This window comes from Ricinus communis, chromosome 10 (assembly GCF_019578655.1).
Source record: "Ricinus communis isolate WT05 ecotype wild-type chromosome 10, ASM1957865v1, whole genome shotgun sequence".
Lineage (NCBI taxonomy): Eukaryota > Viridiplantae > Streptophyta > Magnoliopsida > Malpighiales > Euphorbiaceae > Ricinus > Ricinus communis.
The window spans coordinates 11,129,809-11,154,240 of record NC_063265.1 but is presented as its reverse complement, the minus strand read 5'-3'; the positions used below and the strand labels follow the sequence as shown (position 1 = coordinate 11,154,240).

General features: G+C 34.9%; 5 protein-coding genes, 1 non-coding gene and 1 pseudogene across 8 annotated transcripts; all 7 read right to left on the bottom strand.

Moving 5' to 3' along the window:
* Nucleotides 1-130: 130 nt before the first annotated feature.
* On the bottom strand, nucleotides 131-6,731 carry LOC8289346 (peptide-N(4)-(N-acetyl-beta-glucosaminyl)asparagine amidase). 3 transcript variants are annotated; one of them, XM_002512175.4, is made up of 17 exons: nucleotides 6,525-6,728; nucleotides 6,323-6,376; nucleotides 6,087-6,236; nucleotides 5,900-5,998; nucleotides 5,640-5,726; nucleotides 4,991-5,073; nucleotides 4,537-4,650; nucleotides 3,525-3,579; nucleotides 3,356-3,442; nucleotides 2,866-2,921; nucleotides 2,688-2,747; nucleotides 2,478-2,565; nucleotides 1,645-2,385; nucleotides 1,488-1,548; nucleotides 1,080-1,182; nucleotides 764-898; nucleotides 131-681 (listed from the first exon to the last, which is right to left on the bottom strand). In XM_002512175.4, the coding sequence occupies exons 1-17, from the start codon at nucleotides 6,600-6,602 to the stop codon at nucleotides 570-572; spliced, it is 2,163 nt and encodes a 720-aa protein (XP_002512221.2). In that variant the 5' UTR covers nucleotides 6,603-6,728; the 3' UTR covers nucleotides 131-569. The 3 variants fall into 3 exon arrangements, 2 of the variants coding, with proteins under 2 accessions (XP_002512221.2, XP_015570590.2); XR_001534758.3 differs by lacking the exon at nucleotides 131-681 and having other exon boundaries at nucleotides 760-898; nucleotides 1,080-1,195; nucleotides 6,525-6,730; XM_015715104.3 differs by lacking the exons at nucleotides 131-681; nucleotides 764-898; nucleotides 1,080-1,182 and having other exon boundaries at nucleotides 1,513-1,548; nucleotides 1,668-2,385; nucleotides 6,525-6,731.
* Nucleotides 6,732-7,239: 508 nt separating this feature from the next.
* On the bottom strand, nucleotides 7,240-9,484 carry LOC8280232 (probable aldo-keto reductase 1). The gene is made up of 6 exons (XM_002512174.3): nucleotides 9,391-9,484; nucleotides 8,804-8,971; nucleotides 8,493-8,696; nucleotides 8,121-8,390; nucleotides 7,862-8,015; nucleotides 7,240-7,788 (listed from the first exon to the last, which is right to left on the bottom strand). Exons 1-6 carry the CDS (start codon nucleotides 9,445-9,447, stop codon nucleotides 7,610-7,612), a joined length of 1,032 nt encoding a protein of 343 aa, XP_002512220.2. The 5' UTR covers nucleotides 9,448-9,484; the 3' UTR covers nucleotides 7,240-7,609.
* Nucleotides 9,485-9,601: 117 nt separating this feature from the next.
* Nucleotides 9,602-9,672, bottom strand: TRNAG-GCC. Its single transcript has one exon. It is a non-coding gene; the product is annotated as a tRNA-Gly (tRNA).
* A 155-nt stretch (nucleotides 9,673-9,827) lies between these two features.
* Nucleotides 9,828-13,467, bottom strand: LOC8289343 (annotated as a pseudogene).
* Nucleotides 13,468-13,919: 452 nt separating this feature from the next.
* LOC8289342 (probable aldo-keto reductase 1) lies at nucleotides 13,920-17,787 on the bottom strand. The gene is made up of 7 exons (XM_002512171.3): nucleotides 16,863-17,787; nucleotides 16,016-16,183; nucleotides 15,323-15,532; nucleotides 15,026-15,198; nucleotides 14,735-14,831; nucleotides 14,440-14,593; nucleotides 13,920-14,322 (listed from the first exon to the last, which is right to left on the bottom strand). Exons 1-7 carry the CDS (start codon nucleotides 17,022-17,024, stop codon nucleotides 14,144-14,146), a joined length of 1,143 nt encoding a protein of 380 aa, XP_002512217.3. The 5' UTR covers nucleotides 17,025-17,787; the 3' UTR covers nucleotides 13,920-14,143.
* A 155-nt stretch (nucleotides 17,788-17,942) lies between these two features.
* LOC8289341 (probable aldo-keto reductase 1) lies at nucleotides 17,943-20,801 on the bottom strand. The gene is made up of 7 exons (XM_002512170.4): nucleotides 20,544-20,801; nucleotides 19,760-19,927; nucleotides 19,142-19,351; nucleotides 18,855-19,027; nucleotides 18,596-18,692; nucleotides 18,333-18,486; nucleotides 17,943-18,221 (listed from the first exon to the last, which is right to left on the bottom strand). Exons 1-7 carry the CDS (start codon nucleotides 20,601-20,603, stop codon nucleotides 18,031-18,033), a joined length of 1,053 nt encoding a protein of 350 aa, XP_002512216.1. The 5' UTR covers nucleotides 20,604-20,801; the 3' UTR covers nucleotides 17,943-18,030.
* Nucleotides 20,802-21,684: 883 nt separating this feature from the next.
* Nucleotides 21,685-24,075, bottom strand: LOC8289340 (perakine reductase). Its single transcript, XM_002512169.4, has 7 exons — nucleotides 23,803-24,075; nucleotides 23,271-23,438; nucleotides 22,976-23,185; nucleotides 22,723-22,895; nucleotides 22,437-22,533; nucleotides 22,141-22,294; nucleotides 21,685-21,967 (listed from the first exon to the last, which is right to left on the bottom strand). Exons 1-7 carry the CDS (start codon nucleotides 23,860-23,862, stop codon nucleotides 21,795-21,797), a joined length of 1,035 nt encoding a protein of 344 aa, XP_002512215.2. The 5' UTR covers nucleotides 23,863-24,075; the 3' UTR covers nucleotides 21,685-21,794.
* Between the last annotated feature and the right edge of the window lie 357 nt (nucleotides 24,076-24,432).

Sequence of the window (24,432 nt, the reverse complement as noted above, 5' to 3'; positions counted from 1 at the left end):
ATCTCTGAATTTAAATAGTTTAAATCTTGTCCCTAGTTTTTCTTAATTGAATTTTTTTATAAAAATTACAATTTCAAAAATAAAAACATATAAAAAAGATATGAAAAAATACTATTCTTCACGTCCAATGTTCAAATAGAAGTGCAACAGAACCCACAGTTGCAACAAAATTTTTCTCATTGGAATGACGATTCAACCATTTGAAGAAAGTCAATAAGTCTCTTCATGATAATAATTTACTAAGTACAATTTCCAAAAGATTCTGGTCTGAGGTCTTGATTGTAGAAAAATAAATTGTTACAAGCCGCACCACAGAGAACCGGCACAAATGCCATCCCTCTCCAAGGCGTTGCAGTAATGCAGCCTGCCGTCGCCTAGGACCAGCTGCAACGCTGGCTAGCAGGAAAAGTTGATCGGTTCTTAGGCTTTAGCAACATTTAAATGATAATCAAACAAAATTGAGATTATGCAGGATTATACACGAGAGATCCTTTTTTGGCTCTCTTTAGCCCTATGTCTCTTATCTGTAGGAGGTCTTCCTACACAGTAAGATTGGGGTCAGTCCTCATTCAATGTGGAGAATTATGCTCTATATAAACTGAGCTGCTTGCATACAGGTCTATGCTACCCAACTGCAGCCGTGATGTTGATTGAACATCTTTGACTGCCAGAAATCTAAACCTGTTATTATACAACTTAAATCAGTCATGAAGAACCACAGCATAGAAACACCAAAATGACCAGAGTTTTTTTAAAGAATCACCTGAAAGCGTTACAGAAGAAATTTTCAGATCTAATATTAAATGATTTACGCTGACAACGATTTTCAAACACCTGAGAAGTCTGTTTATCCAAAACACACCAGCTGGATCCTCCATCAGCACTTCCCTCAACAACCCTATGAAGAAAAAAGGTACTCAATAAGCAAATGAAGGGCGACATATATCAATGAAATTTATTATAGTCAAGTGCTTATAATCTGTGCAAGCATTCTGAGACAATTAGCACCATTGGACAATATAACTAAAGATGCTTGTCAACAGAAAAACAAACATAAGGCCACATGTTCTAATTCGTACCAATCCATGGGATCCCTTTCTGTGGCATCATTGGCGGACATCAAATCATATGCTGCTAGTTCATGCATTTGACTGTCTGGTAGTCTATACACAATCCAACAACCTGCAGGAAGTAACTGAAATAATTTAAGGCAAAAAATAAATTAAATAAGTGAATGGATAGGATTTTCTTTTCTTTTTCAGTTTTTGTTTCTTCTGAAATATAGGTTTGGATCATTAAGTGATAATACAAATTCAAACATAATGCAATCTTCATTTTTTAGATTCCATGCAAAATAAAGAAAGATATATATATGCAGGACAATTCAAGTAATAATTATCTTTTTCCTTGTCTTAAAAGACAATTGAATTACTGACTTTTGCACGCAAGTACAATAAAGTAAATTTCTCAGATTTTCACTAAAATACCTCTTGCGCCATTTGGTTCTTCCCATTTAGTTGTGCAAAGTCCATCAAATGCTGATGTGGCCTGAAATTTGTTTGAAGTAGAGTCATGAGGAAACTATTTAGGCCCGTACCCCATATATATAAGCAGCAAATAATAGGACAAATGAAAACTACTCACTATTCCAAAAGGAAGTTCCTCACCGCTTGCAAGAACTGAACCGGAATGGATTCTGTTCAATCTCATCAATGGCAAGGAAAGGGAAACTTTGCTTAAGTTCTCACATTTGTTAAGGATGAGACAAGTACCATCCAAAGCATCCAACACAACAGGCAGTGCTAAGGAAGTTTTGATAGGATCACCAGCCAAACCAATGATCACATTTTCTTCAGTGTTTATCTCAGTCTTCAATGAAAGAGCATTTAGTAACTCATCAAAATAAGGCAGCAAATGAAGCAGAAACGGATTTATGGAAGTTCTCCTTGATTTATAGGGTAAATTCCTTAATTCCTTCAAAATTCCTCTAAAGACTTTAAGTATTTCAAGACTTCTAGATTTGGACACGGAATTCTTGTCAAATTGAGAAAGAACAGGGTACACTGCATTGTAGATCATTGTCACATGCTCATCTATGCATACACGGACAGGGAAAGAAGAAGAACTTAACGAACCATCTTCTTTGTAACCTATTTCTGCTCTTGAGATACGCCATTGTTTGTCCCCACTCTGTCTTCCAGGTAAAGAGACTGAAATATCATCTGAGGACTGCAAGTCTCTCTCAATTTCTTCCAGTTCTCTCTTGTCACGGTCTTCAAGTAAGGAAAGAACTTGGGATTCGAAGCTTCTTCGGCACTCTTTTGTTATATTAGTGAGAGTGGCTGATAAAACCCGCTCTGTAATCATGTTCCGACGAGACAAAACCTGTAAAATTTATGAATCCTGAATTAGCACCTATCCTGTGTCGGGAACTACAAATATAAATGAAAGAATTCCATGTCAATGGTTGTGATTACCTCAAGCCACCTCCTTGTGTAGCGCTTAGTGACATCATAAACTCCGTCCTTTGCAATTGCAATTACATAATTTAATTTCTTATTCCACCTACCCAAAAAGCATGAAATAAGCTTTCATAGAAGCAGGGCCAGAAAATGAAGACTGAAAGATTGAGGAGGAGGAAAGAAATAAATCAGAAGAAATATACATCATATTGGAGTTAAAATTACCCCCTTTCATATAACAAGGGTTTGTCATATACTCCTTCACAAGGGTCAAGATGCATCCATCTGTATAACAATGTGCAAGGACACATTAAACTGAAGGCCAACAGCATAATTTAGCTAAAATTCTTGAATGCTTCTCAGGAAAAGGCAAACATGCATCAAATCTGTTAATGAAGCATACCTTCCCAACAATTGAGAGAAGCATTCCGTCCACACATGATCAGTGAAATCCAGGATCTAGAAATGAAATATGGATTAGAAAATGATGACAATGTTTTCCACCAATAACAAGTTCTTTCACATAAATTTTATAGCTAGCTAATCATCATACCATGAAAAAAAAATGGTGTGCTAGTACACATTTGTGTTGCAGGTGTGTGTGCTTGGGAGTATGATGAATGAATAACATAACAGATCCTTGGAGACATGAACAACTACAACACCAGAAAATTCATAATGCTATACTAAGAAAATAAAATAAAAAAAGCAGATATTTCTGTCGATGGCAATAAACACATCAATGTTAAATAAAATATTTAGGAAATTCCTTCAAATAAAATAGGTTTCTGGAACCATCTCAAGTAGAAGACCAACTGCACCATATCATATGTCAATTGAAACTATCAAGCTTCTACTCATGGTCAAATCAAAGAAATGAGAAAGAGAATAACCAAACGAGATTCATAGCCAAAAGCCCGACAGTAGAGTGTAAAGCAATTGGCCCACTCCCCACAACGACCCCTTCGAGTTTCCACAAGCTGCATGTAAAATAGGGAAAAGGGAGAGAGGAGTTAAGTCAATGTAACTTATCCATCAACTTATGGAAAAAAATAAGAGCACCTTCATTGGATCATTGTATCGTGGGAATCGAGTGGTTCTTGGACAGAGGTTGCAGCTGAAACCAAGGGGCAAAAAAGGAAAAACAAAAGGGTTAGAAGCTCTGAATATCAAAATGAAACAAGCACGTCACACAGTCCCAGTGCAGACACCAGAGAAGGAAGCAAGAAGTGGCAACTAAATTCCAATTCTGACAAAGTAATTACCTACAATTCATAGTAGAATTCACGCATAAGCATAAGAATAGAAATACAAATTCAACCAGAAGATAATCCACCTATATAATACTTTTCTTTTACTCACAACGAAGTGAAGCTTAGCCTGCAAGCACTTTTCTGCTTCTATGAAGACAAGATTTGGGTTTAAAACTGCAGAAGGTTTAATTCAAAATAGGAGAAATATTAATTTGTTTTGATATTCAGTCATGAAACACTAATGAGTATGTTGTAATATAGGATCCTCAATGAAAGTAATCCAAACTACAAATAAGGAAAAAGAAAAATCAGTTTAAATCATAAAGTGGGGGCACTAAACCAATCCTATCACAATTTATGTGGGGATGGAACTGAATTCAATTCTTTCTGTTGATGATAGACATGAATAAAGAAGCAAGGCAGAGAGAGAGAGAGAGAGAGAGAGAGAGAGAGAAGAGTCCAGCCATGAAACAGATTCACCATAATACTTGACAATGACTTGAAGAAGCTAAAATGAGGTTAAGATTCCCAAGTATGAAGAAAAATATCTAACATACAGTTATATGCTGAAAATACTGATTAAGAACTATGAAAAAGTATACTCCATCAAAAGATCAACTGAAAGCTACTGGAAATGGCGGGACATCTGAACTTATTACTCGATATTTGTTGAGCACTTGCATGATGGAATGACTAAAACATCAGGAAACAAAAATTCCAAACCAACCATGAAGAAACACTATATAGGACAAGATATACAGATCTGAAATTGAAAAGGGAAAACCACAATAAGTTCTTGATAAATATGCTCCAGTACATACTGATAAAGCTCAACTCGAGTTGCTCCATATTGGATTTCAGAAGGAAGTGCAACACCCATTCCTTGATTAGTAGTATTACTGCCACAACCATCACAAGGAGGTGCATTGACCCACCTGCAGTTTGAGAAAAACTATCACACAGAGAGGCGCATGAAAATATAAAGAAGTCGTGACGTGATTATGTGGTAAAAAACTCACTATCATTTTGTAAAGCTAATGGAAATAAGTTGTCATATTTAATTGAGCAAACATCTCTCATCATTCATTAGAGTAGTGATATTGCTTTTAGGCATGAAACTGCATTAAACAAAAAAGAAAAAAAATTTAAGAAACTAAAACTGCTTTGTGAGGGCTTTACAACTAGTGGAATTCCATGCTGTTGTTCACTACTCATTATTTTATCAAAGCTAAAGGGAATCTAGTGTAAAAGATTTATCAAATTGATGATAAACACCTGAATGATTCTTTGAACCAGAAAAGCAGCTGCAGCAGGAAAGCTTGGTCTTGTTCACTTTTTGACGGTTTAAAGTTCCCCTCCTAGCACATTTTTATCAGAATAAACAGTTATCATGCCGTATTAGCAAAAAGGGTTCTCACTGTGTCATGATTCATAAAGCTTCAAACTAGCTTGATCTCACGTACACAGCAGCCCTTGTAATTAAACAATTAATGCGAAGTTTATAAAGAAAGAAAAGGTTTATTTTTCCCAAGATGGAAAAATGAAAAGGAGTTTGGTTGAATTACAATCTTTAATAAAAGCAAAAATAATAGTCAGCATCACAGAGTACCATAATGGTTACTAGGCACTATGCATAAAGGTTTGGCAAGATTTTTAACTCTAACAACAGAAGTACAGGCTACAGCCATTGATTTTTCAAAAGCATTTGTCTATATGTGCATTGCTTGATATACATCCACAACTAAAATTATTAAAATTGTTACATGCACTCACTTATAGTTCATGAAAAATCTATAATGCTTTATATTTTTTAAAAAATGAAAAAAAGGTCCAAATCAAATTAGATGACGTGATTTAAGAAGACTTGATTTAATCAAAGGCTTTATCCTAATAGCCGAAATTGCATAAGAAAGAAAAATCATACCTTGGCCAAAGACACCAATGCTTTCTCCTCAAGCTCTTCCACAGGCACTGTTTTTCGTGCTGCCTCCTGCCGCACTGGGTCCTCATACTACAATGATAGTACTCCAATCACTCAACCAAAAGAAAAAATCTTTTAAGAAAAATTACTCTCTATTTAGCTGCTAAACTAACAGAGCAAATCACTTAGTAGGAAAAAAAGGAAAAACACTAAGCAACTGTATTTACTGGCATACATACATTAGTACACAACTATACTATTACCATTAGAACTTGAGTGACGTAAGGCCTTATCTTTTGGTCAAACTGGTGATTCTGTTCAGTGACAGTAAGCTGCTGTAACATTAGCGCCTCTTCCTCTGCCTAAACAGCAACAGAAACAAAATTAATGCACCCTCAAAAATAAAACTTTACCAAACCAATAAAGAAAATTATATATAAAAAAAAAGACCTGCAGCTTTCGCGCCAATTCCTCATCGGATATCAAGAAATCAGCATTATTCTTGTCCTCTTCGCTAATTGATACTAGTTTGAGCTCATTTTTAGCACTCGTAAGAAGATCGGATTCGTTTGATATAACAAGATCATCATTTCCAAATATCTAAAACAATAACATTAATCGCAATTTCTAGGTTACGTCTATATATAAAAATAAAAATTAAAAAAAAAAAAATAAATTGGAAAAACCTTTTGGTGATCTGGAGGAATTGAAGTGAGAGAGAAAAGCTGGAATTTGAAAACCTATACCAAAAAGTAACATCAATAGCAGTTAACTAAAAGAGAGAGATGCAGATTGAAAAGATAAATTGAAAAGGTTTAAGAAATCATCTAAAGCAAAAAGAAAGAAAGAAAGAAAGAAAGAAAGAAGAAGGGCTTAAATTGAAGAGACCTCGAAGCCATCGTCGGTGTCGTAATCGAGGTCGAAGGTGGAGTTACTGTAGCGAACAAGGAATTTTCGAGCTACCATTTTCTCTCTTTTTTTTTTTTTTTTTTTGAAGAAGAAAAAGAAACTGTGTCAGAGAGGATGTTTATTTCAAATTTTCTGGTGCTTAGACAAGACGACTAGTATCGAGTAGTGACGGGTCGAAGAACAATAGTACATTTTTATTTTTTATTAATACAAAAATTACTAGTTAAGATTAATTTTTTATTTTTAAATTTTAATTATAAATCTATAACATTAAATTCTTATTTAAATCTCAATAATTAAATTATATAATAATAATAATAATAATAATAATAATAATAATATGCCAAATTAAACAAAATTAGTTGAAATTTACTGGTACTATTAATTATAATTTTTTATTTTTGTATATATAAATTAAGAGTAAAGTAATTCTTTACGACGATGATAGTGTTTTGGATGTTTCCATTTTAGTTGCTGCTCTAGTATTCGAATATGAATGAAATTATTTGAAATAAACCATTTAATCTCACTTCAGTGAAAGAGCACAATTTGGAATTTCTTATGTTATTTTTATAATATTCAATTAATATATAACTAAAATTATTTTACTTGTAAAAATTAAAATTGAATTAAGAAGAAATGAATAAAACCAGCAAGTTCGGTTCGGTTTTCGGTTTTGGTTTTGCTCAGCTCAGAATACATAACATTCGCTTTTTAGTTTTACCATTATTTTCTTGCAAATCCCATCTTCCTGCACAATTGCTACCTTGAACTGTATTCATGTACATGCCCATTTCTGAGTTTCGGTCATCTTCCTCTCTTACCCAAAATGGCAGAGAACAATGGCTGCAGGGTCCCTATCCACTCAAAATTAGAAACAGTTCTCCTTAGCCATTTCATTTCTCGAAAACTGAAACAGAAACTACATAGCAGAACCTCATTGTTTCAAATAAATTTCGTGGCTGGAAAAGAAAAAAAAGCCAGGTTTTGGCTTAGTAAGACTTGATCAAACTGACATAACGCCAGGAAAGCAGAGTGGTGCCTTCGCTGCAGAAGCTATTGTGTTATACTTGTGGAGGTGTGTTAGCAAACTTCCATGACATGGCACTCATGCTCTCATGGGCCCTATCTCCTGCCACTTCTTCTATGGGTACAGCTGCAGCGATTGCTTTTAGGTCTTCTCCTGTAAGTTGCACCCTCAAGGAGCCCATGTTCGATTCCAGGTTTTTGATCTTAGTAGTCCCTGCAAGCAAATCAACAGTATTCAGGAACCTAGAAACTAATTATGCAGAGAAGAAGATTGAAACACCACTGACCAGGAATAGGCACAACAAAATCCCCTTGTTGGAGAATCCATGCCAATGCTAGTTGAGAAGGAGTGCATTTATGCTTTTCACCAAGCTTTTCCATTCGATTATATGCCATTTTGTTTTTATCCAAGTTCTCTGCTCGAAATCGAGGATATCCAACCTTATAAGAGAGAAAAACAGGGAACTTGGAATGTCTTAACTAAAATTAGCGAACGCTTTTGAATTAATATGTGGTAACTGATGCATTGATAGCAGACATACGTACCAGCATGCTGTTTGCAGGCAACCTTTCAACAACTCCTTTACCTGCAAAAAAACCACGACCAAGAGGACTATATGGAACAATTCCAATGCCAAGCTCCTTGCAAAGAGGAACGATCTCTTCCTCAACATCACGAGTCCACAGGGACCACTCTATCTGCAAAGCTGTGATGGGATGAACAGCATGTGCCCTTCTTATTGTGTCAGGACTAGCTTCAGATAGTCCAATATACTTTATCTTTCCTTCTTCAACCAGTTTTTTTAGTTCACTCATCTGCATTCAAGAAAATGAAAAAAAATATATGTAATTCTTCATCAAGATTCAAGAATTATGAAATCGGGCAGATGTCCAGTAGATTAATTGAGAATTACTGACAGTTTCCTCAATAGGCACTGATGTGTCGACTCGATGCTGATAATACAGATCAATGTAATCTATGCCTAGGCGCTTCAAGCTGGCCTCACAACTTGACCTTACATACTCAGGGATGCCATTCACTATCATTTTAGGAGGTGGCATTTTGACAATACCAAACTTTGTGGCCAACTGAACTTTTTCTCTTGGTAATTGCTTCAGGGCCTGAGAAAAGCACAACTGTTCTTAACAATAATGCACACATACTGATTCCAAGTTCAACCCAACAGGGTGTTGAAGATATTGCCAAAATTACAGGCGAAGATACGTACCTTTCCCACCAAAATCTCATTAGTATGGGGTCCATATACATCTGAAGTATCAAAGAAAGTGATTCCTTTATCGAAGGCATGTCTCAATATTGAGATTCCGTCCTCATCTGAGAGAGGAGAGTTGTAGACTCCAGTTAGGCCCATGCATCCAAACCCAAGCTTTGAGACCTGTCAGTAGATATGTAATACGAAAAAGAATTTACAAATGAAGAGAAAGATAAAAAATGACAGACTGCCAATTCAGTTATATGACAAAGACCAGCTCTGAAATCAGAGGATCTGATAAACTTGATGACTCATTGCATTATGATTTTTTTTATTAAATCTCATTGTCCACCTGGATCACATTCTATGGCAATGTAAAGAAAGGGATCATCATACAGAATAACTTCATCAAGAAAATGTAAAGAAAGGGATCATAGATGCTTCAGGATGAACGTTAAGAGATCAATTTTTTGATGTCGAATTTTGCATACAACAATGGCACTTCTCCAATCAAGAAAACAAGCATTAAACAACAGAGGAAGGTATGTACTTGAAAGGAAAAGCTCGTGCTTTGTCTTAGAATGTAAAATGCGATTGGTTACCTCAAGTCCTTGGCTCCCCAGTTTCGTTCTTGGAATTTGGAAGTTTTCCTGTGCCATTGTTGAGGTGAATGAAACGTTTTCCAAGACATAAACAAAATTTTCAAGACATCATATAGCAGGTGAGTATCTATAATTTAGGATTGAAAATGTCGTGGCCTGAAAATGTCGTGGAAGATGATAAATGAAATGCAAAAGAAAAGAAAGCAAAATCTGCACCAGCCGGGAATCGAACCCGGGTCTGTACCGTGGCAGGGTACTATTCTACCACTAGACCACTGGTGCTCTAACGTTAAAAGTTTAATACAAAATATATGTAAAAGTTCTTCTGGCCTCTTTCTTTTACCACAGAATGTGTTTTAATGTCCATTTAATTTTGCCTTAGGTAAATTGATTATAAGCTTATGGTAAACTGGACAATGTAGAAACTGACATGGAAGTTTCAAGATGTGGGAAATGTTTCTTATGTTCTACTTTGTTTTTTCCAATGATATATAAATCAAAAACAAGTTTCTCAGATTTCAGTCCAGAATCCAGCTTAGGCATCACTTGAAGCAAGATCCATGCTTTTCTTTTTACAAATACATAGTTCCAGCTGCTACATGGAGAAACTAACTAGATAAATGGTTCTTAAGATAAGTCGGGCAGCATATTGCCTTCCATTTGGCCATCTTTACATAAGAAAAGACGAGTCAACTTCCATCTCCATTGCCAAATTTTCTTGTAACCAGACAACACCATCTCAAGTTTCTTTTCGATACTGCTTTAGCAATTATCCAGCACAAGTACAACCTCAAGCTGCTTTTACTTTTTTTTTTCTTTGGAGAATTCCGCGGTATGGAAGAATGTGATTCTTCACTGAATGTGGGCTTTGTGATTCATATGCCAACTTCTCCAGGGACAGGAGCATTGTAGATTCAAGTAAGATCCATGCAGCCAAAACCCAATTTTTGAGACCAAATGAAGCTAGAAAGTACAGTACTTGTAACTATCCTCTGACCATGTTCTCTGTATGGATATGAATGCAGCTATTATTTGGTTGTTAAATTTTCAAAACAACAATCAGTTCAAGGTCAAATTATATTGCTTACAATTTGCATTTCACCACCATCCTCCACAAAGATATCAGGCTGCTGCTTGTCCATTTTTAGGCAGTGACGTGTCAGCCAATTTATAGGTAAGTGGGAAATTGTTAGATCTAACTCCAGCTACTTCATTGACGGGGACAGCATCAGAAATCTCCTTCAGCTCATCTTTTGTTAGCTTGATTCTCAACGCGTTGATATTGTCGATCAAGTTTTTAATCTTTGTCGTCATTAATGAAGTTCAAGGAGATTAGCAATGAACAATGCACAAGGAATTAGTACTTCAGTCTAAATTGGATAGCTCAAACACATAGAACTCGAGAAGTTAGCTCACCAGGGATGGGAACAACATCCCCTTGATTGAGAACCCATGCAAGGGCAAGATGAGCAGGGGAACACCCAATTTTGTCAGCTAAATTTTTTATTCGAGTATAGAGCACCTTGTTCTTTTCAAGATTTTCACCTGCAAATCTTGGATGTGATTTCTAAAACAAGATAAGGCAGGTCAGCCAGCATCTTCACTCATACAAACAACAAGAAACCAGTTTTAGCACAAAAATAAACTCAAAACTGAAATTCAATATTCAAGAGAACTACAGAATACTAATATTACTTTCTTACCAGTATAGTCTCTGAAGACAGACTTTCCAGAACTGCTTTGCCACCAAAAAACCCCGACCAAGCGGGCTATACAGAATTGCAATTCCAAGTTCCCTGCATGTTTTGCAGATTCAGAAGCCCACGTGAAATATTTATGAGAAAAAGAAAAGTGTAAAAGATAAAAATCAAGCAAACAATTAGCAGATTTATTGGAAAACTGAATAAGAAATTATTATAATTTTGGAAAGGAACCCAATATAGTCAATTTATACTAGGAAATCACACAAGTAGAGATACCTGAAAAGTCGGATTACATCTTCCTCAATATCACGAGTCCAAAGGGACCATTCCATTTGCACAGCAGTGATAGGATGAAATGCATGTGCCCTCTTTATTGTGTCAAGACTTGCTTCAGATAATCCAATGTACTTAATTTTTCCTTCTTCCACTAATTTCTTAAGCTCTCCCATCTGCCAACACAAAATTTTTTAGATGGATTAAAATAACCCATATACTTTCCTCCAAACGAAAGGGTGCATGTTGGACATACAGTTTCCTCCATTGGTACTGAGGTGTCGACACAGTGTTGATAGTAGAGATCAATGTATTCCACATCAAGACGAGCATTCACGAACATATTGAGGACTACTGTTAATTGAAACATTCCTAAAATTGAAATTCTTGGCAGAAATACCAAATTTTGTAGCCAACTGGATATTCTCTCTAGGCAATTGCTTTAGCGCCTGCAACACAAAAAGCATAGTACACCTATAAATGTAGTACATAAATGAGAATAACACTTGATAGTATATTAAGGTATATTTCAACATCTTTAGTTGCATAGCAGAGAATTTAATTCTTGTTCTATGTTTACATTCATCACCATGTTAAATTATCAGAAGAACACGTGCAAATGAAAGCCTGCCCTTTCAGCTCACTGTTCCATTCTTGTCATGAATTTCTAACTTTCAGCCCACAAATGAACCCATGAGTACTTTCAAGTTGGATATGTTCCGTATTTCAGAAAATCCCGGACATGGGAAACTTCCCTTACCCACTGCTAGAAAGCCCTGACCCTTGAAAAAATGGAAATTAAAGCAGGTCTTACCTTTAACAGAGAGATATAATGCAATATGATTTTGGTGTTCAACAATTGAGTGTACCCTTAACAGTTGCTAGCATCTACATAAATGATGTCCAGGTCAAAGTATAGTCTATAAGAACAAAAGCGGAAAGGGTAACCTTCACCTTAACCAAGAAAGAAAATAGTCCAGAAATTTCCAATATAAATAGGAAGCAGTTCATGGGTTATCTTCCTTAGAACAAGTGGAGATAAGATTTTTGCCTCACTTTATTTGTGATTATATATAAAGTACTTGTTAACTTGCGACCAACATAAAAGTATAAACATTTTGGCATATACCTTCCCAACCAAAATTTCATTGGTGCAATGTCTATAGACATCAGCTGTGTCAAAAAATGTAATTCCTCTCTTGAATGCTTCCTTGATGATTGAAATGCCAACCTCGTCTGGGACAGGAGCATTGTACATAACACTAAGCCCCATACGTCCAAATCCTACCTTTGAAACCTGAAAGTAGCCACCAACATTATATCACACAGAAGAATAAGAAGACTGAATGCACACTGCTACCATTTGAGCTATAATCCCCTCAGCTACATTGTTTTGCTTCCTTAATAGAGCGTTATAATTTAATGAATAGAAGTGTGTGTACAGACAAGTAAAGAATTGTTTTCCCTCACCAACAAAATGGCTATTGTTAATTGGCTAATATATCCACTTGAATTAACCTACTACATACTAGAAAGAGACAAACTTTATGCGAAGAAAGGCAAAAGCAAAACCACCAGATATTAGAGGATATAAAACAGAACAGTACCAGACAGTGTAAAGATTCTCCCGGTACTATATAGAAAAGATTAACTTAAACACTACAATTGAAGTAAGAAAACAACATTTTCTGATCAACAATAAAAACTTAACAAATGGGTATGCAATACTGGAATGATTTCTATACCTCTAATCCTTGATTACCAAGCTTAACTCTTGGAATTACAAATCCTTGTTCCTCTGCCATGTCTTTGATCTGGGTCGAGGGATATGGTTTAAGTGTGGAAGAGAGGATTTGTGTGGCTGTCCTTTCAAGATTGCTCTTTCTTCTGACATTGGTGTTCAAAGGGCTTTTAAAAAAAAAGATTTGAAGAAATTTCAAAATACTTTTTAGAAGAACAGTATATAAAAAATTGAAAGAAAATTAATCTATTAAAATTAAAAAAATTATAAATCTGTCTTTCTTTTTTTTCTAAATACTGACAGCAATTTCAAATAAGTCATATGTCGCATGAACATTTTTCATTTCCATTAAACAACAAACCCGTGAAATTTTTTGTTGATTTAGTTTGATAGATTTAATTTATAATATTATTTATTTCTGTCAATTTGGTTCAACTTGGTTGAGCAAATTCCAATGAACGGTATATTATGTAATGTCTTAGTTAATTTATTTTTATCTTACTATTATTTAAATGATCTAACGTGTATTTTATACAAAAAAAAAAATTATAATTCAGATATTCTTTTATTATTTGATCAGGAAAGTAATAAGCTCAACTAAAAACAAAAAGTCAAAAAATAAATATAAAATAAGATAATTAAGTTTATAAAAAGATAACTCAATTGATTTATATATTATTCACTAAAGAAAAATTATTTATATTTTACATAAATTGGAAAAGAATTGAAGCGGATGCTTATTTATGGCTTTTTTTTCCATTATCTCTGTTTTACTTCATTCAAATCCACAAAAGCATAAATCATAGTTGAACTAGTCTCTTAACAGATAGAATTACCTCATCAACAATAATACAGAAATTGTGACAGTATGCTGCCAATGAAATTATCAAATTTGCCACATGATTACAGGAACAGCACCTCGCTGAATTCAATAATCAACAATGCAGCTACTATTGTTTGTTACATTTTCAGCTTTTCACCACAATATTCAATTCAAAAGCAAATTCATCTCATCCATAATTGTTCAGTTTGCTGCTTAGGCATTTTTGGGCAGTGGTGTATTGGCAAACTTAAAGGTCTGCTTGTAGTTGAAAGATCTAACTCCAGCTACTTCATTGACTGGGACAGCATCAGAGATCTCCTTCAGCTCATCTTTGGTTAGCTTGATTCTCAATGCTTCCCTATTGTCTATCAGATTTTTCACCTTCGTTGTCCCTAATAAAATTCACCAAGAAGAAAATTAGGAAAGCAGGACCCAGACTGGAATTTGTTACATCAATCTAAGTTAAGAGTGCTTCAGAAAATATGGAGTATAAGAAGCATTTGACTCACCAGGGATGGGAACCACATCATCCCCTTGATTAAGAACCCAAGCCAGGGCAAGCTGAGCAGGAGTACATCCATATCTTTTAGCCAAATTTTCCACTCGAGTGTAAAGTACCTTGTTCTTTTCAATATTTTCTTCTGTGAACCTTGGATGTGATTTCTAAAATAAGACAAAGTGCACAGTTAGTTACTAAGCATACTCTTAAATAAGCTATAAGAAACTAGTATTAACAGATGAAATAATTTAGTGTAAGATTCAACTTTCAGCACTAGTAAATAACTACTTAATCAACGTCTATACCAGTTTAGTCTCTGAAGGCAAACTTTCCACAACTGCTCTTCCACCAAAAAAGCCTCGACCAAGAGGGCTATATGCCACTACTGCAATTCCAAGTTCCCTGCATAGCTTCCAGTCAGAAAAATGCCCTAGTACCTAGTATAAAATGTTGCTAGATATCCAAAGTTAAAATGAACGGAATACAAAACAAATCATACACTTATATCTTGGAAAATTCAACAGGAATTTGTTCTACATCCTGGATACCATTTTACATCTTATTTTTATACTCAGAGATCACACAGGTAGATATACCTGCAAAGTGGGATTATTTCTTCTTCAATGTCACGAGTCCAAAGTGACCATTCCATCTGCACTGCAGTGATTGGATGAATTGCATGTGCTCTCCTTATTGTATCAGGACTTGCTTCAGATAATCCAATGTACTTAATTTTACCTTCTTCCACTAGTTTCTTAAGCTCTCCCATCTGTCAACTCAAAAATTAATAAGATTATGATTAAGAAGATCAGTAAATTATTCATTCGAAAGGGATGGCATATATCATCAATTTGAAGTGTATCTAAAATAAGGGAATAAAACAGTGGCCATACAGTTTCCTCAATTGGTACTGAAGTGTCGATGCGATGTTGATAGTAGAGATCAATATATTCCACATCCAGACGCTTTAGACTAGCCTCACAGCATGCACGAACATATTCTGGTCTGCCATCAATTGAAGCGCTTCCAAAATCAGATTTATTGATAACAATACCAAATTTCGTAGCTAACTGGATCTTTTCTCTAGGCAATTGCTTTAGTGCCTGCAAACACGAGTATCATAGACTAGCAGTTCATACACTGATTAACAACATAAATAAAACTTGATGTTTTATGTCAAACTACATTCCTTCTACTTTAAGCACATGCTGAAGCAACATATTTCTAGCTTGTGTATATTGTTTCCACTATTTCTAGACAGACCTGCCTGTCAATAACATATTAAGTACTATAATGATAAAACTATAGTGTTTCAGGCCACAAATGAACCCATGATTGCAATTCATATTTCAAGATGGAACCATTGGTATATTTCAAAAGTTCTATTAGATGAGCACAACCTTTTCAGAAGCAACACCTTGGGTAGCTTGATGATGCCAAGCAAAGATTGAAATCTTTTGGCACCTTTTCCACATTTAGAAATAATCAAACATAATGCAGTATATGTTTCTTTGCAACCATCCAAATCATTGAAATCAAAAGAGTCAGACAGAAACTTTAAACAGAAGAAACAGTTGGAAGCTTGCCTTCCCAACTAAGACTTCATTAGTGTGAGGTCCATAAACGTCAGCTGTGTCGAGAAATGTAATTCCTCTTTTGAATGCTTCCTGAATGATTGAAATGCCAACTTCTTCAGGGACAGGAGCACTGTACGTGCCAGTAAGCCCCATACATCCAAAGCCTAACTTTGACACCTGAAAGTCAGATTTATATCAGACAACAGAATTATGAGAACGTAAATGCAAGTTTCCCTTGCAAAGATGCTTTGATTCTTGTTTTCTCATAAATAGCCAGGTGTCGTTATCATTTGAGGATAGGCTGGTGACTATAACTGAGTGCATAAATGGGGAAAAACTTGCTATCCTTTGTTTTCCTTTGCTTTACATATGATTCATAGGAGGTCATCCACATACTTTCACAAAGTGAGGAATTTCAACTAACATATTGAGCACAAATCACTGGTATAAGCTTTTCCATGGAGTTAAATGTTATGTGCTTCTGCTATCTTAAATTTTGGGGGGAAAAATTGGTATTCTATATCTGGGTCTTAATTCTAATAACTGAATAATCCCGTAGAAGTAACCCACAAAGAAGTAAAAATATCACAGTTGCCAAATGAGTAACCATAAAGATTAATAACGTATAAACAAAAAAGAAGAAAAGGCAAAAGGAAACTAACAGGTTGAAAATATGAAAGATAACATGGATCATAACGACTAGTATTAACATTTCCCTGATAGATAAAAGATTATTAAGGGTATTATGCAATTAGTTAGTTACTCGGAATCTTGATCAATAACATTAATAAATGAGGTGAAGAAATTAAAAGTGCAGAAGAAGGAAAGACAAGGAATTATAGATATTTTGGTTTACCTCAAATCCTCGATTACCCAGTTTCACTCTTGGAACTACAAATCCTTGTTCCTCTGCCATATCTTTGATCTGTGATCTTCTTTCCTTTCCTCTTGTTAGTATGCTCCTACTGATTCTTTTATCGTTTATATATATTGAGAAATCGTATCCCTTGTGACGCATGACCACATGTCAGCAACACGTAATCTAGTAGAGAATCTAGAGATACCTCTAGTGAATTCACTGACGCATTACCACATGTCAGCAACATCAGAAAGAAAGAAGAACGGAAGAACCCGCAACCCCAATTTTTTTAGAAGAAAAACAAAATTTCAGTTTCTGAAATTCCATCCTTCAGCTACCATAAAGCAAGAATTAATGCCAAAGTTACTACTGTTATCTCGGTTTCATTAAAGAGTTGCAACAATGGCCTTACCAAAAAGAGAAATCCCTTGCCAAGAAAAAGAGTTGATGGTGGTTGCGAAACTCAAAATAGACGATTCTGGATATTATATATGGCTTCCATTCAATCATTTCCGGCTACCTGAAGGTGGGCAACTACTAGAAATAAGCTCCTTTCGATTCTAGACATTAGACACCGCTCTTAGATCCTCTATCTGCCATCAATACCCATAAAAAGAAATTACGCAATATTTAGGGTGTAATTGTAAAAATGATATTAATTCTAGAATGAGGCTTTGCTCTCAGATAGGCAGATGGAGCTGATGATGTCGCCACTCCTGTCTCCTGAACTTTACTTATTCTCCATTATCACCTTCTTTTCTCTTTCCTTTATGATTATTGATGTTAGATTATGAGATATATTCATTGCTGCCGCGGTTGTTGTTATCAAACTCAACTCAACTCAACTTACTGTGATGATACTTTGAGAAAGAAAAAACTTTCAGAGCTTCGAGGAATGATGCTTTGGTTGTTTGGCAGTGTAGTATTGGGTTTCTTCCATAGAGGGCTTCATCTTTGCAACCGTGTTCATCTTCTTTCCGATCACAGACAAATATGAGCTGACTCCTCAATTTCATCTACTCTTGCAATTCTTTTGATTCTCTTCTAACAATTAATTTTACTTTTTATTCTTTTAAATAATAAATAATAATTCTTGTTGTATTAAAAACAAAAAAAACATAGCTCGTGTTCATCATGCAAGATAGATGTGAAAGAGAAAAGAATTTTATAAGGTCTGGTAGGCATTTTTAGGTAGTGGTGTATTAGCAAACTTAAAGGTCTGCTTATAGTTGAAAGATCTAATTCCAGCAACTTCATTGATTGGGACAGCATCAGAGATCTCCTTTAGCTCATCTTCCGTTAGCTTGATTCTCAATGCTTCAATATTGTCTATCAGATTTTTCACCTTCGTTGTCCCTAATGAAATTCAACAAGAAGAAAGATTAAGAAAGATTAAGAAAGCACAAAGCAGAGTGGAATTTTGTTACATTTATCTGAATTGGAGTGCTTAAGAAGCATTTGACTCACCAGGGATGGGAACCACATCGTCCCCTTGATTAAGAACCCAAGCCAGGGCAAGCTGAGCAGGAGTACATCCATATCTTTTAGCCAGATTTTCTACTCGAGTGTAAAATACCTTGTTCTTTTCAATATTTTCTTCTGTGAACCTTGGATGTGATTTCTGAAATAAGACAGAGTTACAAGAAACTAGTATTAACATGTAAATATATTTTAGAGCAAGATTTTATTGTCAGGACTAGTGAATAACTGATTAATAGAAGTATCTAAACCAGTATAGTATCTGAAGGCAAACTTTCCACAACTGCTCTTCCGCCAAAAAAGCCTCGACCAAGAGGGCTATATGCCACTACTGCAATTCCAAGTTCCCTGCATGGTTTTTCCAGAGTCAAATGCCCTCATACCAGCTAGTAGAAGATGTTACTAGATATCCAAAGTTAATATAAATGAATTCAAAGCAAAATCGTGCACTTATATCTTGGAAAAATCAACAGGAAGTTGTTCTACATTCTGCATAAAGCGCCAGTATACCTGCAAAGTGGGATTACTTCTTCTTCAATGTCACGAGTCCAGAGTGACCATTCCATCTGTACTGCAGTGATGGGATGAATTGCATGTGCTCTCCTTATTGTGTCAGGACTTGCTTCAGATAATCCAATGTACTTAATTTTTCCTTCTTCCACTAGCTTCTTAAGCTCTCCCATCTGTCAACCCAAAATTCAACAAGTATTGATCAATAGGTTTTCATTCAAAAGAAATGGCACATGCCATCAATTTGAAGTGTTTCTGAAATAAGAGCAACAGAAAGGTAGCCACACAGTTTCCTCTATTGGTACTGAAGTGTCAATACGATGTTGATAGTAGAGATCAATATATTCCACATCCAGACGCTTTAGGCTAGCCTCACAGCATGCACGAACATATTCTGGTTTACCATTAACTGAAGCATTTCCAAAATCAGTTTTGTTGACAACAATACCGAATTTCGTAGCCAACTGGATCTTTTCTCTAGGCAATTGCTTTAGTGCCTGCAAGACATGAGTATCATACACTCTAGTTCATAAATTGATTAACATAAATAAAACTTGATGCCACAACACAATTTACATTTCCTCTGCCTTAACTGCATGCTGAAGCAACATATTTCTGGCTTTATGTTTACTGTTCCCACTATTTCTAGACTCAGCGGCCTGTCAGTTATATATTTTGTTTTGATTGTTTACCATAGATGATGATAAAACTCTACTGTTTCAGGCCACAAATGAATCCTGGACTACAATTGCTATTTCAAGATTGAAACAAAGCTATATTGCAGAAGTTTTATTAGATGAGCAATAATCATACAAAATGTCCCACTAATTTTGCAACCAGCCAGAACTTTAAAATCAAAAGAATCGGAACAAAACCTTAAACAGAAGAAACATTTGGACACTTACCTTCCCAACCAAGACCTCATTAGTGTGAGGTCCATAAGCGTCAGCCGTGTCAAAAAATGTAATTCCTCTATTAAATGCTTCCTTGATGATTGAAAAGCCAACCTCGTCAGAGACAGGAGCATTGTACATACCACTAAGCCCCCCACATCCGAAGCCTAACTCTGAGACCTGAAAATCCAATTTATACCAGACAAAAGAATGAGAACATAAATGCAAGCCCCTTCATTAGTATATCTTAACTTCTCGAAGAAATAGACATGATAAATTTATTCTGATATCTGGGTCTTGATCACCGACTAAAAATTCTAATTAATGAATAATCCAGTGGGATTAGCCTAAAAGAAGTAGAAAGATCATACTTGCCAATTTAATAACCATAACGAATTATCAAGATATACACACGCAAAAAGAGTGCCAAGGAAACTAACAGGTTAAAGATTTGAAAGACATGGACCATAAAGAGGTACTATTAACATTTTTCTGATGAATGCAAGATAAAAAAAAAGAAGGATTTCATTCACACTGTGCAAGTAATTATAAATTTAAAGAATCACTCTCAAGCTTTTTGGGTGTTGGTTTTAAGCTTGTCTCTAAGACTGCCAATCGCATTGCCAGGTGGTTAGCTGATAAGCATTGTGCTGGGAGTCTTCCTTGTGCTTGGATTTCTTCTGCTCCCAATGAGCTTCAAACTCTTATTTTGTATTGATGTTCCTCTTTGATTTTAATTACCTCTTGAAAAAGAAAAAAAAACACACAGAACCAGTAATATAAAATGGTTATTTACCTCAAATCCTTGATTACCCAGTTTTATTCTCGGAACTACAATTCCTTGTTCCTCTGACATATCTTTTATGTGTGTTTTTCTTTCCTTTCCTCTTGTTATGAGATGACAGATAGTCTGTTTCGGATAGAGGGAGGTGAAGAATAATTAGAGGAGGTAGAAGGAAGACTCTTTGCCGCCTGTGTCCGCCGTGAAGTGAATCTTTTCAGCAGAGATAGATGGCAATGGGTAACATATTGGTAGGGGCAATGCTATGTCCCTATCCATGTCTAAAAGAAATGTCCGCACTCCTATTTATATGTATTTGCATTAGTATTATTAAATATTTTCTTGTACTCAAAGAGTTTAAAATAATTATTATTAAAATATGATAAAATGGCTATAAAATAATACTATTAGGAATGAAAATAAATAATTTATTAATTTATAAATACAGAGTATTTGTTAATTTAAAAAGAGTTTTATTTTTTAATTATTTATATATATTTTTATTAAAATTTATATATGATTTATAAATAAAAAGAAAGATCTAGTAAAAAATATTGTGCATGACATAGAATTTGACAATTATCATGTACATACATACAACAATAGTAATTTAATATATACATATATATATATATATATAGGCTAAATAAAGATATATAATGAATTTAGTAATAAATTTTTTGGGAATGATTGATGTAGTGTAAACTAGACATATAATATATACAATTTTTAGATTTAATATTTTAGAAAATAAAATAATACAAAATATTTATATTAAATATAAACTCAAAAGTATATAGTTTTTTATTTTAAAATTATTTTTATTTGAAGTCAAAAGAAATTTTACAACAACAAATTTAAATTAATTTTTGTTATCAATTCATTTTTTTATCAAATTCTTAAATATTAGAATCACTGAACTAAAAAATGGAAGTTGTCGAGAAAGATGAATTTTATATTTATTTATTATATGTAAAGATCACCGAAAGAAGGAAAAGGGGCTAAAACCAACTAAATTCCCTTCAGTTCCATTCTTTACATTTATATATTAAAACCTTATAACACATCTCAATTTCTCCTGTTTGCAAAACTTAATATAAAAAATTCAATCTTTTCTTTGCAATAAAGAAAAAGAAATGAAATCAGACAAAAATAATGACACTCGAGAAAAATGATTTATTACAAACAAGCCACAGTTCCTCTGAATACATTAAAGATGGAAACTCAATAATTATTGCAAGCTAGTAACTGGATATTAAGACCATCTCACTTGGGAAGTGGGGTATCAGCAAACTTCCATGTAAACTCGGGTTTAATAGTTCTATGTCCAGCAACTTCATAGTCAGGAACGGCATCAGAGATCTCCTTCAACTCTTCTTTTGTTAGCTTAATTCTCACTGCTCCGATATTGTCCAACAGGTTTTTAATCTTGGTTGTTCCTAACCAAATTCAAGAAGATCATCATATTAGCGTTTCTATAAATCAAACTGTAAATCTGAAAACATCAACTCTATTAGTTGACAATCTATTGTCTGTCTCATTATACAATAAGTCAGGTTATTCGAGTTCTGACAGCTTCATTAAACTATAGAAAAGACAATAGCATACTCACCAGGAATGGGAACCACATCATCCCCTTGATTTAGAACCCAAGCAAGTGCAAGCTGAGCAGGAGTACATCCATGTCTTTTGGCCAAGATCTCAATTCGAGCATAAAATACCTTGTTCTTTTCCACATTTTCGTCTGTGAACCTTGGCAGATATTTCTAGTGCATGACAGGGTATAAGAGATCATTAGTTGCCAAATATAAATCCAGTCATTCAAGTTTCAAGAAAATGAGGTAATCCAAAAACAATTAGTATAAAGATTTTAATGGTATGAGTAAGTAACAAGTACAAGTTGAATACCAGCACACTCTCTGCAGGCAAGCTTTCAACAGTTGCTTTGCCACCAAAAAAACCCTGACCAAGAGGGCTATATGTAACCACTCCAATTCCAAGTTCCCTGCATTGAATTCATAACCAAATTCCCTCAGTCTATGATCAAATATAGAGAAATAATATATGCAATTTTTCAACTTGTATGTAGTTATTTAATCAATTAAATTTTGGTCGGGATTTGGACTCCTAGTCCTAACTACATCACCCTGGAGACAAATCTAATACCATCGAGCCAAAGTTCATGGGAAATTACCTGCAAAGTGGGACTATTTCTTCCTCGAGGTCGCGAGTCCAAAGGGACCATTCCATTTGCAGTGCGGTAATGGGATGAACAGCATGTGCCCTTCTTATGGTGTCAGGACTTGGCTCAGATATTCCAATATACTTAATTTTCCCTTCTTCTACTAACTTTTTTAGCTCCCCCATCTGCCAAAGCAAACAATATGTCAAAATTTGAAGCTTGGATTTCAGATATCCATTGAATGAAAGGAGATATATATACTTACAGTTTCCTCTATTGGAATTGAAGTGTCGACTCTATGTTGATAATAAAGATCAATGTAGTCCACACCAAGGCGTTCTAAGCTAGCCTCACAGCAAGCACGAACATATTCAGGTTTGCCATTAATTACAGTTTTTACTAAATCACTGTTCTTGAAATCAATGCCAAACTTTGTAGCCAACTGGACCTTTTCTCTCGGCAATTGCTTCAATGCCTGAAAGACGGAGACAATCAATATTCCTTCAAAAATGAAAAGCTTCCCAAAAGAGTTATTGAATGTTTTTTAGATAGTTAAGTACCTTGCCAACCAGAACTTCATTAGTGCAGGGTCCATAATAATCAGCTGTGTCAAAAAATGTAACTCCTCTATTGAATGCTTCCTTGATAATTGAAATGCCAACCTCGTCGGAGACAGGGGCGTTGAGGAAACCACTAAGCCCCATACATCCAAACCCTAATTTGGACACCTGAATTTGAACAAGACATGTGACACTAGAAAACATTAGCTCTGTGCTATTATTTTTCAAATGGTAAGATAATCTTTGGCTAGCTTTAAGCCCATCTTGATTCAATCGCTTTTATAAACAAGTAAGTGCTGATCACAGAATTGAACCGTGTGATGGACGAAAATATTACTTATCTCAGAACAAAATGACAAACCAGATACGAGTTATTAAGTCTTTAAACTGATTTTATTTATAAAGATAATCTATAGCTCATAAATTAACAGCTTCACTGGTAGACAGGATAAGAAACGCACTTGCCACTTGAGCAACAAAACTTTTTTGATTGAAAGATATACAAGAGCATCAGAAGGGAAATGGATTTTACCTCCAATCCTTGGCTACCCAGTTTCACCTTTGGGATCAAAACACTTTGCTCCTCAGCCATGCTTTCTGCTATTTCTTCTTATTTTTCTTCTTTGTATCTTCTTCTAGCTATGGAAAAGGCAGAGAAAACCAGTGCAGCAAACAAGCAACAAGGTTGTTATTTATACCAAATTGCTGTGACAGATGATCCTTTGATCCCCCCCATATAATGGCAGTGAGGCATTATAAAAAATGTCAATAATTCAGACTGCGTTTCTTTCCTTTTTTCCATAAAAGAAAGCGACTGATATTAGAAAATTATAACCACATTGGAGGCGGCTGGCCCCTAATATTCTACTCAATTACAAACTTCTATTTGCTTAAAAGAAAAAACATGATCGTTGCAAATGAAATATTGCAGCGCCACGAAGGGAAATCACTTCAATTATGTCATTCTTTTTCTAAAACAAATATTATTAAAATAGTAAAGCTCCCCAAATTTGACTGAGTTAGGGGCTTAAATCCAAACACATGCTCTACGAAAAAGAATTTTAAAGCCAATTAAGCTCCACAATGTTGACCAGTCACGGAATATCTTCTAAAAGTCGGATTCTAGAACATGTCGCTGAACTTCACGGGACGGTTTTACACT

Excerpts from the sequence above, each read along its gene's own strand:
- LOC8289346 (XM_002512175.4), bottom strand. The coding sequence starts at position 6,602 with ATGGTAGCTCGAAAATTCCTTGTTCGCTACAGTAACTCCACCTTCGAC. Across the intron at positions 3,443-3,524 it reads GATACAATGATCCAATGAAG|CTTGTGGAAACTCGAAGGGG; the intron begins GTGCTCTTATTT and ends TTTTACATGCAG. Across the intron at positions 682-763 it reads TTCTTCTGTAACGCTTTCAG|GTTTAGATTTCTGGCAGTCA; the intron begins GTGATTCTTTAA and ends GTATAATAACAG.
- LOC8280232 (XM_002512174.3), bottom strand. The coding sequence starts at position 9,447 with ATGGCACAGGAAAACTTCCAAATTCCAAGAACGAAACTGGGGAGCCAA. Across the intron at positions 8,391-8,492 it reads CAGTGCCTATTGAGGAAACT|ATGAGTGAACTAAAAAAACT; the intron begins GTCAGTAATTCT and ends TCTTGAATGCAG. Across the intron at positions 8,016-8,120 it reads TGCCTGCAAACAGCATGCTG|GTTGGATATCCTCGATTTCG; the intron begins GTACGTATGTCT and ends CTCTCTTATAAG.
- LOC8289342 (XM_002512171.3), bottom strand. The coding sequence starts at position 17,024 with ATGCGTCACAAGGGATACGATTTCTCAATATATATAAACGATAAAAGA. Across the intron at positions 14,594-14,734 it reads TGCCTTCAGAGACTAAACTG|AAATCACATCCAAGGTTCAC; the intron begins GTATAGACGTTG and ends GTCTTATTTTAG. Across the intron at positions 14,323-14,439 it reads TGATGTGGTTCCCATCCCTG|GGACAACGAAGGTGAAAAAT; the intron begins GTGAGTCAAATG and ends GAATTTTATTAG.
- LOC8289341 (XM_002512170.4), bottom strand. The coding sequence starts at position 20,603 with ATGTCAGAGGAACAAGGAATTGTAGTTCCGAGAATAAAACTGGGTAAT. Across the intron at positions 19,928-20,543 it reads TGGGTAATCAAGGATTTGAG|GTCTCAGAGTTAGGCTTCGG; the intron begins GTAAATAACCAT and ends TTGGATTTTCAG. Across the intron at positions 18,693-18,854 it reads GAAGTAATCCCACTTTGCAG|GGAACTTGGAATTGCAGTAG; the intron begins GTATACTGGCGC and ends AAAACCATGCAG.
- LOC8289340 (XM_002512169.4), bottom strand. The coding sequence starts at position 23,862 with ATGGCTGAGGAGCAAAGTGTTTTGATCCCAAAGGTGAAACTGGGTAGC. Across the intron at positions 23,186-23,270 it reads ATGAAGTTCTGGTTGGCAAG|GCATTGAAGCAATTGCCGAG; the intron begins GTACTTAACTAT and ends TCCGTCTTTCAG. Across the intron at positions 22,896-22,975 it reads CAATTCCAATAGAGGAAACT|ATGGGGGAGCTAAAAAAGTT; the intron begins GTAAGTATATAT and ends TTGCTTTGGCAG.